The sequence below is a fragment of the Lepus europaeus genome, chromosome 5 (assembly GCF_033115175.1).
Source record: "Lepus europaeus isolate LE1 chromosome 5, mLepTim1.pri, whole genome shotgun sequence".
Classification (NCBI taxonomy): Eukaryota; Metazoa; Chordata; class Mammalia; order Lagomorpha; family Leporidae; genus Lepus; species Lepus europaeus.
The window spans coordinates 71374992-71390977 of NC_084831.1; the positions used below are offsets into that span (position 1 = coordinate 71374992).

General features: G+C 39.3%; 1 protein-coding gene across 1 annotated transcript in view; it reads left to right on the forward strand.

The window, feature by feature from the left end:
* The first annotated feature begins 490 nt into the window (after positions 1-490).
* PTGFR (prostaglandin F receptor) overlaps positions 491-15986 on the forward strand; it is a 55629-nt gene continuing 40133 nt past the window's right edge. The window contains exons 1-2 of the mRNA XM_062191609.1: positions 491-567; positions 1990-2859. Coding sequence (XP_062047593.1) covers positions 2062-2859 — 798 coding nt within the window. The 5' untranslated portion in view covers positions 491-567; positions 1990-2061. The remainder of the gene's footprint in view (positions 568-1989; positions 2860-15986) is intronic.

The following is a 15986-nucleotide window of genomic DNA, read 5'->3' on the forward strand; positions in this document are numbered from 1 at the left end:
CTTTCGCTGGTTTAGGTGTCCTTTTCGAGCAGGACTAGGATTGAATGAATCCAAGGATGCAAATTTCAATCAGACATCCGCACACCCGTTAAGGCCTTTCCACTGCTCTTTCGCGCTCAGAGACAGCCCCTCGCACTTGAAACCGAGTTTAAAACAAACTTTCCCTAGCCGGCCTGGCTGCTGAGGGCACTGTTGCTGAGGGAGTGCCCGGAGCATCCGAGCGCTGTGCCCTCCAGTCTCTCGGTCCGGCACCGGGACCAGTGAAAAAGGGGGCGGAGAGGAGAGAGAAGAGGAAGGGGCGGAGGTCACCAGCGCCCTCCACTCCGCCCAGGCTGGAGCGCTGCTAGGTGCAGAGCGGTCGGAGCCGCGAAGCGCTCCAGGCAGGTTCCGCGATTGGGGAGCGAGCACGGCGGCGCCAGCGGCGAGAGGCAAGCCGGAGCCCTAGCAGGGGCGCTGCGCTGCACTCGGGGGAACCTGCGGCGGCGGCGGCGGCGGCGCGGGGCCGGGTGCGCCATGGCGCACCGAGCGGCGGGCTCCTCTGCTCAGCAGGCGGCCCGGGATGCCCAGGTAACCACCTTCCCAGGGGCAGGAGTCCCACGAGTCAGCCCCCGGATGCTCAACCAGATCCGGGTTTAACCCACCCACCCGCGGGTCGGATAACTGCAGCCGGCGGCGCTGGGCAACAAGTTTGGACCGGCTTCCCAAGCTGGTGGGGTAGCTGCATAGGAGGGGAAGGGCGCTCGGGCTGAGCTGTCCGGATCCCGCGCGGCGCAGTTGAGGGCTGGGGTTGAAGGGTCTCAGAGGAGGGAAATGGGCACAGACTGGGAGAGATGCCCGTCTCCCTTTCCTCCTGGTAGTGGCCTGCGGGCGACACTCCCGGACCTGGGCCCGCAGAGGCCTTGGGCGCCCCCAGGGTGGGAAGGAGAACAACCCTCTGGTGTTTGAGCAATTGCAGAAAGTTTGGGCAAGTAAAGAGGCTTGGAGAGGATGTTGCAAGCAGAGGCCTGGGGGCAACAGGGGTAGTAACTGGCGAAAGTCAATCTGTGAGTAAGACCTGGAGGAAGCGGCCGCCCTGGAGGCAGCACAGGCGGCCCCGAGTCTGGCCAGTCCCAGGAAAGGCTGGCTCCGGAATTCCCAGCCTCCCGGAAAGCGGCTCGGGAAAACGCCAATCGAATTAGCGCGGGTGGGGTGGCTGTGGTCGCGTGTATCCAGTGTCTGTGACTCAGGCCTCAACCCCTGGGGAGAGAGCGACACAGAAATACTTAGCATTGGACCTTGCTACTTTGGAGCTGTGAAAGGAACAGTGCGTGGGTAGATGTGCACAGAATGAGCGCAACCGGCCTCTTCCGCGTTGCCTGCTTGGCATTTCTGCACGGTGGTAGCTGCACCTTGGCAGCAACTCACCCCTCGGCCTCCCATGGGTCCGTGCGTGGGTGATTTGCTGTTACGGCAGGTTTTTAAAAGCGTGTTCAGAAAAGCACCATTTAACACCACGGAGCTTAATGGTCCCCCTCCCAAAGTTTGGAAAAGGTTGTTACCTACCTCTGCCTGACCAACAAGTGCAACAATCTGCAGTCTGGGGCCACGCCCATCACATCAGAGGAAACAGCAGAAACTTAAAAAGGTCATTCGATTACTTAAAAGCATCATTATGCTTAAAAATCCTTACTGGCTAAGAATCTAACCTTGTTAGTGAGTCTGTAAACCTTAAAAGTTTTAAGGTCTCCGTGGTGTCAGGACATGTAGGGGGTGCCTATTTGCAGAGGGGCCACAAAAGTTAACCAGGAGGTCTCCAATCTGGCAGCTTCTTTACCTTGAAAATGAAACGTGGAACCACAGGCAGTTGGGTGCTGCCTTCAGTATGATGCAACCTTGCTTGTGATAGGCTGGATCCGTCCAACCCCACCACAGGATACTGGGGCACTTCAGCCTTAAATGTCAGATGAGCAGTAATGCGGTATTTATAATTCCTTTCTCTTTATGCTACAGATGTCTGGACTGCAAGCCTGCACCGTTCTGAGAGGGAGATGACTGGAGGGGCCAGCATTTATCTCCACGACAATGTCCATGAACAATTCCAAACAGCCAGTATCTCCTGCAGCTGGGCTCCTTTCAAACACAACCTGCCAGACGGAAAACCGGATTTCTGTATTTTTTTCAATAATCTTCATGACAGTGGGAATCCTATCAAACAGCCTTGCCATTGCCATTCTCATGAAGGCCTATCAGAGGTTTAGACAGAAGTCCAAAGCGTCGTTTCTGCTTTTAGCCAGTGGCCTGGTAATCACAGACTTCTTCGGACATCTCATCAATGGAGCAATAGCAGTGTTTGTATATGCATCTGATAAGGATTGGATCCGCTTTGATCAGTCAAATGTCCTGTGCAGTATTTTTGGTATCTGCATGGTATTCTCTGGCCTGTGCCCACTTTTTCTAGGCAGTGTGATGGCCATTGAGCGATGTATTGGAGTCACCAAACCCATATTTCATTCTACGAAAATTACATCCAAGCATGTGAAAATCGTGTTGAGTGGCGTGTGCTTGTTTGCCGTTTTCATAGCTTTGTTACCCATCCTTGGGCACCGAGACTATAAAATTCAAGCGTCAAGGACCTGGTGTTTCTACAACACTGAGCACGTTGAAGACTGGGAAGATAGATTTTATCTTCTGCTTTTTTCTTTTCTGGGGTTCTTAGCCCTTGGTGTTTCATTCTTGTGCAATGCCATCACAGGAATTATACTTTTAAGGGTTAAATTTAAGAGTCAGCAACACAGACAAGGCAGGTCTCATCATTTAGAAATGGTCATCCAACTCCTGGCTATAATGTGTGTCTCCTGCATTTGCTGGAGTCCATTTCTGGTAAGAGTCTAAAGTTTTGACAGTTTCTGCTTTTTTTGAGCTGGTTCATATTCAATAGAGGTTGTTGTCTTTTTCAGCTGTTGGTCTGGTAGTTCAATATTAGAGTTTACTCCTGCTCAATATGTTTTTTTCAGTACTCCACTCTGGCTTAGAATGAAGCCATATATGACACATACGGGTTTTTTTTTTTTTTTCCACATAAGCCCTAAATTGAAATGAGTGTTGTTAAACAGCTGTAACCATGATGTCACCTGCTTGTGGTATGATGTATTTTTAACTGAAATATATTTCCCATATACTGAATATGATTAGTTTCTAATATGTGAAAAAACATTAGGATGGACCTCAGCAGGTTCTGTTAGAAAATCACACACACTTTTAATTTGTAGATGTGCAGATTAGCTACTGAGTTCTTCTGAGCATGTAACAATCAGGTATGGACTTGCAGATTGGGGATGACTTGAGACAGTTGGATAGTTCCAGTGAACTATATGGGTAGTTGAAATGAGAAAACCACTGATTCACTCACCTGGGGACTGTGCTGTTGGTGCAGAGAGGTCTGATTAAAGGAGAGCCAGAGATTTTTCTCTTTTCATTCCTTTTTGTTTTTTGAAAAAAATTAATATGTGATAGCTTGGTAAATTTATTTGGAAGTGAAGGCCAACATTAAACAATTAACCACAAACACATCATTCATATTACCTTCCATATAGAAAACAAAAAAATCATACTTATGATAGATTTTACTTTCTGATGGAGACATTTGACTTTACGACAGAAAGAGTGACAAGATGCTATGAAAGAGAAAAAGAAATCCTTTTGTATCAGGTGCAAGTGACAGCAAAGATTGCTTTCTTTCCTTTTCTATATGACGGCGAAGTGGGCTAGCACCCAGATATAGTGATTCAGGTGATACAGGTGATACAAAGGTGGACATGGGCAAAAGTAGAGGTGACACCAGGGTTAGAGTTAAAACTTACATGATAGAATGAAGGTGGTTGTTACCAGGCCCCAAAAGTCACCTTTTCTAAAAATTGTTGCTAGTTTTAAGAAACAATCTAAATGATTTTGATACACACAAAAGTTTATGCAAGTTGCTGCAGCAATTAGATTTTGTGCTAGAGTTGATTTTATAAAGGATGTCTACTTTTCTAATGCTTCTTTATGTTATTGCTTCATAATTAAAATTTATCTTCTTGTTTTAAATTGTTAAATCATTTAATTTTTTTCCCAGGTTGTTCTCCAAGGGGAGAATGAGGCTGTTAATGACAAGTGAACCTTTTGAGGTCTGCTTGTCCATTTAGGGGGCCTTGGGGAAACTCAAGCAAGGGTCTGCTCTGTGCTTGTAGCATAGCTGTTTGAATTCAGTAACAGAGATTGGTACTAAAACTTGGAAGCATTTCAGTATTCATTTTTGAGGAATTTAATTTATATAACTTGATCAAGGGAATTTCCTGATAGGAATGTTTCTTCTTTTCCTAAGTTTTGAAATAAGCAAGTTTTTAAAAACAAAAATTAAGTCTGAGTGAATTGATATTAATTTGACAGTTTTGAAAGGAATACAAAGAAAGTGAAGAAAAAAAGCAGTGGCTAAACATATTTGAAGACTTTTAAGATGAAAGTCACAGCTCTGCAGGTTACCTTAAAAACACTCGGTATGATGAACCAAATGGAAAACAATCTGGACACCAGGGAGAATCGTTTTCACTTTGGTTTGTATTTCTTTTGAGAAATAGGAGTGATAGATCACCCACCATAGGGCTATAGAAGGAAGCAAAATATCAGAATCTTGCCTTGGATATTTTGATTTATGTTTTTCTCTAATTTCCTTTTCTGGGTTTCTGGTTTCTTGCACTGTTAGAATACTCATTGTAATCCAATTAATATTTTGAATTTATTTCCTAGCAGAAGCATAGTTTATTTTTATGAAATATTTTCTGAGGTTTGCTTGGATTTTATGAATTATTGATCCCTTCTGGTACCAGTGTATTAATACTTCCATAATACTTTTAAGTGTGAAAATTGTTTCTGTGTTAGATGCATAGTAGATATGCCACGGATACTCCTGGACAAATTTATCTTTTGGGTTGTTTCAAACATTCTTTGTATTCCTGGTTTCTTTTGTGGAGACTTGAATCTTCATGGTAGTTTCTGACTAAAAGATTATAACTTTTGTGGTTTGGATATAGTTACCGTAAGGATTATGCCATCAGATAGGCATAAAGGGAATCTTAGTTAAAACAAAACAACAAAACACCAGACTTGAGAATACCAAAATATCACCCACCACTAATAGCTCAGTTAAACATTTCTCCTTTTTCTCCTTATGTGTCTAGGAGGATTTATATAGGTATTGAAGACTGAGCCATCCCTACTTTTAAAAATACTTCTGAAACCCATAGATTCTAGACTCCCTCAGATGTCCTCTAATGGTGAAAGCTTCTGGATTAGTCCCTACTTTGTACTATGTGCGTTTTCTCTATGATTGATGAGAATGAGTTGTTTGTTCTGCGACTTGAGTGAACATTTGCCCACAGAGGCCTGTGTCGAATGTCATTTTCAAGTCTCAAACTGGAACAAAGTTAAAGGGTGCCTACACTACAAAGAGGAAATGAGTAAGGTACAGATGATGTCTGTGCTTAATTGATGTACTAGGACAACACTTATTAATAGTGGTGTAAATTTCTAAAACTACTTCAATTTACAGGTAATATAGAAAGGGATACTTATTAATGTTGATTTTTAGCCCCTCTGGTACAAAGCTAAAATGTTGTGTTTGTTTAAGTTTTTCTATTTTGCAGACTTTTTCGGGGAGTAATTTTAGGTTTAAAAAAAAGAAAATACAAAGAGTGGCAAATACAGAGTCCACATACATCTTTCCCCTCCCAGTTATCCTTAACATTAGCATCTGGCTTTGTGCTGGCACATCTGTTGCAAATGATGAGCCAATGCTGATGTATTATTATTAATTAAAGTCTACAGTATACATTAGGGTTCTTCCTTTGTATTGTACATTCTGTGGGTTTTGACAAATGTATAATGACATGTGTTCACCATTATGGTGAATAATAGTTCACTGCCCTAAAAATCTCATGTGACTTTTAAAGAATTTAATATATTTTATTTTTCCAAAGGAGGAAAATGTGCTCCGTGCACTAACCCCTCAACCGTTGAGACTTAGGATTGTAGTGCAAGCATCATATTTATTTAAGATATAATTTGTTGATGACTTCATTTTAAACTTGAACAATGCCTGGCTTTCACAGTTGTAAATATGGCTAATTCATAGAAACTCATTTAATTATAATCCCAGGTGAAAATGGCAAGGAGGAACAATAAGCACTTGTGAACTTATACTTTCACTTAGCAAGAAGTTAATTCCAAAAGTCTTTGAGAGTCAAATAGCACTTACGAAGTGGTCTCTTTTACTTCTGGGGTGGAACTCTTCTTTCATAATTAAGTACTGAAGACATTCTCTTGATGTTTCTATTGGGAGGAGAAAAAGGACACTTGCCAGAACTTTCAAGTAACATTTTCTTAATATTTTCCTCTGCCTTTATGTGTGTAATGTTTGCATTTTTAATGTTGCGATTCTAGAATATGTAACTTTAAAAGGAAATTATTATTATTGCTAAGCATATTTCACCAAATTGGCACAGCACTAAATACTTGTTGACTGGTTGACTGTAACTTAAGTAGTATGAATGTCAAGAGATTGGAAATGATTGACCAGAATGTGGATTCTGAGTTTTGTAGGTAAGAACTAAGCAAATACTGAAACCTAATGGTAATTTTTAAACCAATTCTTACGTCAGCCACTATCGGCTTATTATGACACTACTAAACTTCAGCTATCTTTTACTAGAAGGCCACACATTTGTTCTACCAGTCTTTTAGGATGGAGGATCATTTTGTATTGGGAAAAGAGGTGTGAAGTACGTGCAGGGTAAAATGATTTCTTATGTAGGTGAGTTTACCCTGGAAATGTGTTCTCCATGTAGAGTCTAAGTGGATTTTTCTGAGGTTGTTTCTCTTAAGCCAAGATTTCCAGTCAGTGTCGTTAAATATCATCTGGCTACTAAGGTCTCTGTCAGAAACAGATCAAGGAACTGATTGGCTAATTGAAATCTGACTCAGGTTTACTAAAGGTGTTGAGATTGTAGTGGCCAGCTCTTATGAGGCTTAACGTCAGGTGATGGAACAACAGACACAACATCACAGAACATTCTATTAAGTGAAGATTATTTTTAAATGCTGACCTTTATTGTTATATTGTAGAGTGATAAAGTGAGAAACTTTTTATGTTGTCTTGAGCACTTTCCTTTCCACTAAAAGGGGTGATAAATGGATGCATGTTTATACATTTTAATTGAAAAGAAAATGTGGAAAATGAACATACATGTACATAAAGGTTCATAAAAAATTTCCACTATCTTTAATTCTACTTTCCATGAAATTTTTGAAGCTCCCTTGTATTCATAGTGTGTGCACATACATATTATATAGTATGTGTTTATGCACATATATAACGGTGTATATGTCTGTTTATATGTGCATATATAGATAAACAAATACAGACACTCAGAGAAATACACACACAACTGTTAAATTATTCTTCAAGTTAGAAAAATATCAGTTAACCGATCCACCACTGGATCTGAATGCATCAAATAAGAGGGCTTTTGGGGGAAGAATTATTTAGTCTAGCTGTTAAGACATTCAAGTAGCACATGAGAGTACCTAGATATGATCGCTAGATCTGGCTCCTGATTCCAGTTTCCTGCTAATGGAGGCCCTGGGTGGCAGAGCTGATGGCTCAAGTAATTGAATTACTGCCACTCATTTGATAAACCTGGACTGTATTCTCAGTCCCTGCCTTTGGACCCTGCTTAACCCCCAGCCATTGGTTGTATTTGAGGGGTAAGGGTGAACCATCAGATGGTAGTGTGCTCACTTATGTGTTCTCTATTTCCTTCTCTTTTTAGAAGATTTTATTTGTTTTTTGAGAGGTAGAGTTATAGTCAGAGAGAGGGAGAGATGGAGAGAGAGGTCTTTCATCCGCTGGTTCACTGCCCAAATGGCTGCAATGGCCAGAGCTGGGCCTATCCAAAGCCAGGAGCCAGCAGCTTCTTCTGGGTCTCCCACGTGGGTGCAGGGGCCCAAGCACTTGGGCCATCTTCTACTGCTTTCCCAGGCCATAAGCAGAGAGCTGGATCAGAAGAGGAGCAGCCAGGACATAAACTGGCACCCATATGGGATGCTGAAGGTGGAGACTTAGCCTATTATGCCACAGCGCCAGCTTGTGTTCTCTATTTCTCACTCTCTGTCTCACAAATAAATACATAAAAATTTTTGAAAAGAGTGTTGCCAATGGGTTGTATTCTAAAATTAAAAACATGATGGACTTCTTTTATAGGTTTAGATCTTGGGAAGTAGATCTCTTGTTTTATTGGATAGCTACTGATTTTGAAAGATATTGCTTTGGGAAGTTCTTTTGTGAAGCAAGGTTTTCCTGTTGTTTGGGAACTGAAAACAGCAATGCAGTTGTCTGGACACAGGACCTGATGACACCTTGGATCTACTTCTGTGAAGGTCTTAATTATGACCCACACAACTTTAAATTGATATCCAGAAAAGAACACATTTTAGAGATGTGGCTTAAATTATGGGACTCTGCTTTTGAGTTTGGGTGGACTATCTGGTGGAGGAGAGTTTCTGGGAGATTTGAGAGTACATCCTTTTCTAGAGCCTTGGTATTCTTTTGCCTGGCATATGCAATCTCCTCACAGCCTTCCTGTGACTTTTCCCCTTTCTTTTCTGGTTGTTCAGAGATCACCTTCTCTATTTAGACTGTCTTCAAAAGAACCCTTTCTCTTCTCTCTCTCCCTTTCTTTTGCTTTATCTCCCTCAAAGCAGTTAGCTCCATATAATAACACAGTATGCATTTCTTGGTTTATCTGGTTGCTGATTGGCATTTGCCTTAGCGTGTAAACTCCCTGAGGAAGGGGACCTTGTTTATAGTCAAGTTCTATGTTCCTGGATTCATGCCTGGCACATAATGGGGTCCATCAGTATTTGCTGAGTGGATCCCATGTCAGTGAGGCTCAGTTTGCAATTTCACTGGTTTCCACTTTGGATTTACTCTGCTGTTGAGGTTGGGATCTAGTTGGAAGGCCTCAGGAAAACCTCTAATAGTTCTTTAAAAATTTTTAAATTAATATAAAGAGAACAGATTTCATGTATTTCATAGATATAATTCTAAGAAAATAACCATACTTCCCTATCTCTCTCCTTCAATTCCCCCTCCTTCCTTTCTTCCTTTTTTTCCTTTAATTTTTACAGTAACATAATTTCAGTTTATAATCACAGACTTAATGCAAACTACTTATAGTGTTAACCAATAAAAAGTAGAAAGACCATTGTTCCACAGGAATATAAACAAGGGCTATAAACAATAGTCATATCATAAGATACATTTTTCTTGTATTCCATATTAAATATCACATATCAGAGAAAACATATGATATTTGTCTTTTTGGGACTGGCTCATTTCACTAAACATAATGATCGCTAGTTGCATCCATTTTGTTGCAGAAGACAAGATATCATTCTTTTTTATGCCTGGGTAGTATTCCATTGCGTATAAATAACACATTTTCTTTACCCAGGCATCAGTTGATGGACATCTGGGTTGATTCCATATCTTAGCTCTTGTGAATTGAGCTACTGTAAACATAGGGATATAGATAACTCATATGCTGATTTCATTTCCTTTGAGCAAATTCCCAGGAGCAGAATGGCTGAGTCATAAGGCAAATCAATTTTCAGATTTCTAAGGAATCTCCATACTGTATTCTGTCATGGTTGTACTAGTTTACATTCCCATCGGCAGTGTATTAGGATACCTTTTGCTCTACATCCTTGACAGCATGTGTTATTCTTTTGGATTTTTGGATGATAGCCATTCCAACTGGGGTGAGATGAAACCTCATTGTGGTTTTCACTTGCATTTCCCTGATGGCTACTGATCTTGAGCATTTTCCTGATTTCTGATTTGAATTAGAGAGATGTTAGAGTTGAGAACTCAGAAAAGCCTCTATTCAGAGATTCTCTAAGAGAATCTCATTTGGAAGTAGACTCCTGGGGAATCCTGAACGTTCTATGGTTAGAATCTTGGGCTAGAATTTAGAAATTTTGTCAGCATCTGGAGAACTTTCGTGGATATATAAAGTTGGTATTTTATTTATGTAATATTACAATGATTTGTTTAAATATTATTTCCTCTATTAGTCACAGTGATTTTTGACAACTAGGTCCTTTGTTAGTATTTTGTGTTTAATTTCTAAAACAAGTGGACTATTAATCTTTATTGAATGAATAAATTATTGATCCAAGTATTGAATGGGAAGCACTGAGAGCACAGGAATATTTTAGACAGTAGAAATTTATATGAAGTTTGCTCCGTAGTCTTCAGCAGTGCTTTTCCCTCTGCTGTACTTCTTCCCTCCTCCATAATGTATTTAGTTTTTATTGGTGTTTTGTCATTGAAGGAATCATGTCAGGAACAACAGCAGGGAATTTCTTTGAGTAAAGACATTGCATATTTATTGTCATAAAATGAAATCGGAGTGAGATGTTGAAGCTGGTCTGAAAAACGGGTTTGCTTTTGCCTTGCCTTTACCAGCTGCCTCGATTTGTATTGCTCCTCAGACTAACTGGTAGATTTCATGTTCTTGGGAATTTATTTTCAAAAAACCCTTAACAGACCCTTTTAATGGACACTGTGGGACCCCACCCAGGTCTCCCTTTAGATGAATCTTGCTCAGGGAAATTTCTTTCAAGTAATGGCAGCTGCCTTGCCCATGATGAAGGTCCGTCTGCGTGCAGACGTCTCTGGGGTCAGTGGATGTGAGGATAGTAGGTGCTTGGCCTCTTGTCTCATTTGGGACATCTCCGAAGAGCCATTTACACTGACAGCTTGCTGAGACATCTGCTGTGGACTCTCTGCTTCTGCCCAATCTTGCTTCCCTGAACACTCCACGCTCCTCAGAAACTTCCTACATGCAGATCTTTGTCTCAAAGTCTGTTTTCTGCAGTGTCTGCCTTAGGACAATCTTCCAGAAACCCATTGGTTTAAACCTTATGTACATAGAAAGTATATTGAGCTATGTATAGGAGATATATATGGGCTTGGACTCAGTTATGTAATATTGCCTTCCTCCATGGGAGTACATGATGTGGAACTGGCACAGCAAGGTCAATCAATTAAAATAAGACACTGCTGGGTTGAAATTTTACACAAGAATCTGCTGCTTTGGATGAGCATGATGGTCTGGGAGACTTTGTTATTTTAAGTTCAGTTACTCTTGGGCAAAACATGATTTCCTGTTTTTGAGGGGAAAGACTTATATAAATGCCCAAAGATATCGCAGACATGGAGACGGCGCTTACAAAATATTACTTGAATGACTTAAGTGTAAACGAGCCAGAAACATGTGGATCAAATTTATACCCTCGTGGATCTAAAAATCTGGTTTAACGTTCTTTGGACTTCCTATTAAGCCATAAAACACTAGAGGAAGAATTCAAAATGTTGCTGGTGCCCCAAGTCCCATTGGGTTGCCAGTTTTAACTTTATTTGCATTGGCTTAGCCTTTCAGGCTTTTATTATAGCCAGTCCAATTTGACCCGGTATATCAGTGTCATTTATCTCTATCCAAGAAGTCTTCATTCAATAGGAGGATTTGTCTTTTGAGATTTGGAAACCCATCTTTCATGGCCTGTGTTCACTTGTCCTTCTGTCTGTTCTGTGTCCTGGGTGTAAGGGTGCTAATGCCACACAGGAGTGGATACCGTTGTGGTTTTATGCAGACAGGGACGTGGTTTTCCACACTCCTCTTCAACTATTGAATCCTCAAATAAATTCAGACTGTGGAATGCTGAGGTGGAGTGTGGCTGGGGTGTGATGGTGAGGGAGACACACAATTGGATTATGGAAAAGCAATGATTTTAGCATTTTGCGTCTGGTCCCAAATCAAGCTTTCCCTTGAGAATAGTGCAGTTGTTCAGACTACAGGCTGGGATGTGAGTCAGCCTCACCACCTCTTAGCTATGACCTTGGAGTTAGTGTAAGCTAATTTGGCACATCTGTGAACTGAGATACAGTCAGATTAAATGATTTAACCTCCCTATCATCTTATAACCAAGTAATTGGCACATAGTAAATGCACAAAACAACCAAACTGCTCTAAAACCCTTGTGCAATCATTGCTGCCCACTAATCATCTATGTTTAGTTCAGATGTTTTCCATTTTCTCCTTAATTTTCTTTGTGCTGCTTGGGACCAGGTCAGGAGGTTAATTAGTGATGATGAAGGTGCTTCAGTAAGATCTAAAAAACAGCATTTTTGTAGCAACAGCAGCAACAATAGCAACAGTGGTGGTAGTTGTTTTTATTATTATGTAATAATATTTCTTTGTTCTGCTTGCATTTATGTTAACAGCAGAGAACGAGTAACTAGAAGAAAAATAAAAATCACATGAATGAGAGAGATGGAAGTCAGGAGAGGGAAGAGGAGATAGGACAAAGCAATAAAGTTGCAGACAGTTGGCTCTATAGGTTGGAGAGAGTCCCTGCCATGCTTTAGGAGCTCGTTTGGATAAAAAATACCTTCTTTATTTCTAATAATATTTTATTGCAAAATACTATATTTAATATAATTTTTTGAAAAGTCACAATGTCTTCTTTAGCTATAAAACTTCATTGTAAAAAAATATAACAAATTTAATAGAACTTCCAAATTCTTCTGTCCAGAGATAGCCACTATTAGCATTCACGGTACAACTTTTTGGTCATCTAATTGGGAAAAGATAGTTTAGTTATTTGATTAAGACAGTAGTTAAATGTTTTTCTTACTTTTTTTGGACATATGTCTCCTTTCTTTTGTTAATGTGTAGATATTTGTATTTTTCTAAATGGTTTTTCACTTTTGATTTTCTGTTTTTGGATAGAAGACAGATAATTTTGATACATAAAAATAATTATAAAATCAATTGTTATAAAGTAGTGGTTTTTCCAAGTTCATTATTTGCCTTTTAAGTTTTTAAAGTAGCAAACCAGTCAGTAATTTTTGGTTACAGCTTCTGTTTCATGTGTAAGAAATACTGTTATCAAGCTGCAATAATTAATATTATTGTATGTCTCTTGTTCTTCTAGTACTTTTGCCCTTTCATTTTTTGTTTCTCTGCTTTCAATACATTGATAGTTTATTTTGGTTTGATTTGCAGGTTTATAATCTGAAGTTCATTTTGAATGGTTAGCTGTTCCTTAATAATTTACTAAATGATTTTTCTGCACATGTTTAAACCTCTACCTTTATTAGAAAAGAAAATCTTACTGGGTCTTTGTGGACCCTTTATCCTATCCTACTGATTTATCTTCAGCTTATGTGTAATTACATATTCTTCAGATTTTACTTAGACATTTGTGTAATTGTGTTCCCTTTCTTTTTATATAAATCTTTTTTTTAATTTTTATTTTATTTTTTTATTTTTGACAGGCAGAGTAGACAATGAGGGAGAGAGAGACAGAGAGAAAGGTCTTCCTTTTGCCGTTGGTTCACCCTCCAATGGCCGCCGCGGCCTGCGCACCATGCTGATCTGAAGGGCAGGAGCCAGGTGCTTCTCCTGGTCTCCCATGCGGGTGCAGAGCCCAAGGACTTGGGCCATCCTCCACTGCACTCCCAGGCCATAGCAGAGAGCTGGCCTGGAAGAGGGGCAACCGGGATAGAATCCGGCGCCCCAACCGGGACTAGAACCTGGTGTGCCAGTGCTGCTAGGCGGAGGATTAGCCCGTTGAGCCACGGCACTGGCCATGTTCCCTTTCTTAATCATGATTTATCTTCCCTATTATCAAAGTAATAATTTTAAATAGAATTTAGTCTTTTATAATAATTTCATAGCAGTTTTATTCTAAGATTTTGAAACATTCTTCATAGTATAAATAAGATGTTATTATTTTATTTGTCATGCAGTTATATAGAAAGCAGTGGTCTTAGTGTATTTTTTTTATTGTGGAAAAATTCACATTTGAAAGTGTAAAATTCAGTGACATTTAATACATTCACAGTGTTATGCAACTACCAGTACTATCTTATATGGACCATTTTCATCACTTGGAAAGGAAACTCATGGCCACTAAGCAGTCACTTCCCATTCCTCTCTCTCTCCTAAGTCCCTGGCCACCACTAGTGGGTGTCTCTATGGATTTTCCTGTTGTGGATATTTTACACAGTTTAAATCTTGGACTATGTGGCCTATTGTATCTCCTTTCACTTAGCATAATGAGTCCAAAGTTTGGCCACATTGCCACATTATCAGTACATCATTTTTTTTTTTAATGGCTGAAAACTATTCATTTGTATGGACATACCACATATTATTTATTCACGCACTAGTCGAGGGATATTTGTCTTGTTTCCGCCTTGTGGCTACTGTGAAAAATGTTATTATGAACATTCATGAATACAGTTTTTTTCAGCACCTGTTTTCAGCTCTTTTGAATATATAACCAGTAATGGAACTGATGGGTCACACAGTAGTTCTATGTTTAACTTTTTGGGGGAATTGTCAAAATGCTTTTCACAGTGGTTGCACCATTTTACATTCCTAAAAGCAATTTTTGAAGGTGTAAATTACTCCATACTTTCACCAAAACATGTTATTTTCAGTTTTTATTGTTATTCATTTTTTATTACAACTGCTTTAAAGGATATCAAATGGTAACTCATAGCTTTAATTTGTATTTCACTAATATTATTGATATTGAATATCTTTTTATGTGTTTCTTGTGTACTTTATTTGAAATATTTTCTTGTATTTACTTAAATTTGTAATATGTTTATCTTTGTGTTTAAAAATTTATATTGGCCTACTATTTCATGGTTTTATTTTATTCTAATATTTTTTATTTTTAAAATTATTTGTTTTATTTCAAGGGAACAGTTTTCATGTATTTCATATAGACAGTTTTAAGAACATAATGATTATTCTCCTATTTTTAATACTACAATTATACTAGTTTTATGAAAAAGTAGGGAAATTCTTCTTTTGGTATGTATTAGAATAGTTTAAGTAACTTGTATATTAGATGCTATGTGATGATTTGACCTCATTTCAACATGGGATTTTGGAGAGTTTTAATGTTTTTCTGCTTATTGATTCATTTGAGTTTTCTACCATTTTTAATTATTAGCAAATTCTCAGTGCAGAAGTTTGGTACTGAATTTAAATTCTCAAGGAAATATTCAAGAAAAATATAACAACATCTTTAAATTTCTTTTTTTTTTCTTTTTTTTAACTTTTATTTAGTAAATATAAATTTCCAAAGTACAGCTTATGGATTACAATGGCTTTCTCCCCCCTATAACTTTCCTCCCCCCCCCCGCAACCCTCCCAACTCCCACTCCCTCTCCCATTCCATTCACATCGATTCATTTTCAATTATCTTTATATACAGAAGATCAATTTAGTATATATTAAGTAAAGATTTCAACAATTTGCACCCACACAGAACATAAAATGTAAAATACTGTTTGAGTACTAGTTATAGCATTAATTCACATTGAATAACACATTAAGGACAGAGATCCTACATGAGGGGTAAGTCCACAGTGACTCCTGTTGTTGACTTAACAAATTGACACTCTTGTTTATGGTGTCAGTAATTTCCCTAGGCTCTTGTCATGAGTTGCCAAGGCTATGGCAGCCTTTTGAGTTCGTGGACATCAATCTTATCAAGGTCATAGTCAAAGTGGAAGTTCTCTCCTCCTTTCAGAGAAAGGTACCTCCTTCTTTGATGGCCCATTCTTTCTACTGGGATCTTACTCACAGAGATCTTTCATTTAGGTTTTTTGTTTGTTTGTTTGTTTGTTTTTCCAGAGTGTCTTGGCTTTCCATGCCTAAAATACTCTCATAGGCTCTTCAGCTGGATCTGCATGCCTTAAGGGCTGATTCTGAGGCCAGAGTGCTGTTTAGGACATCTACCATTGTATGAGTCTCCTGTGTATCCCGCTTCCCATGTTGGATCGTTTCTCTCCCTTTTTTATTCTACCAGTTAGTATTCGCAGA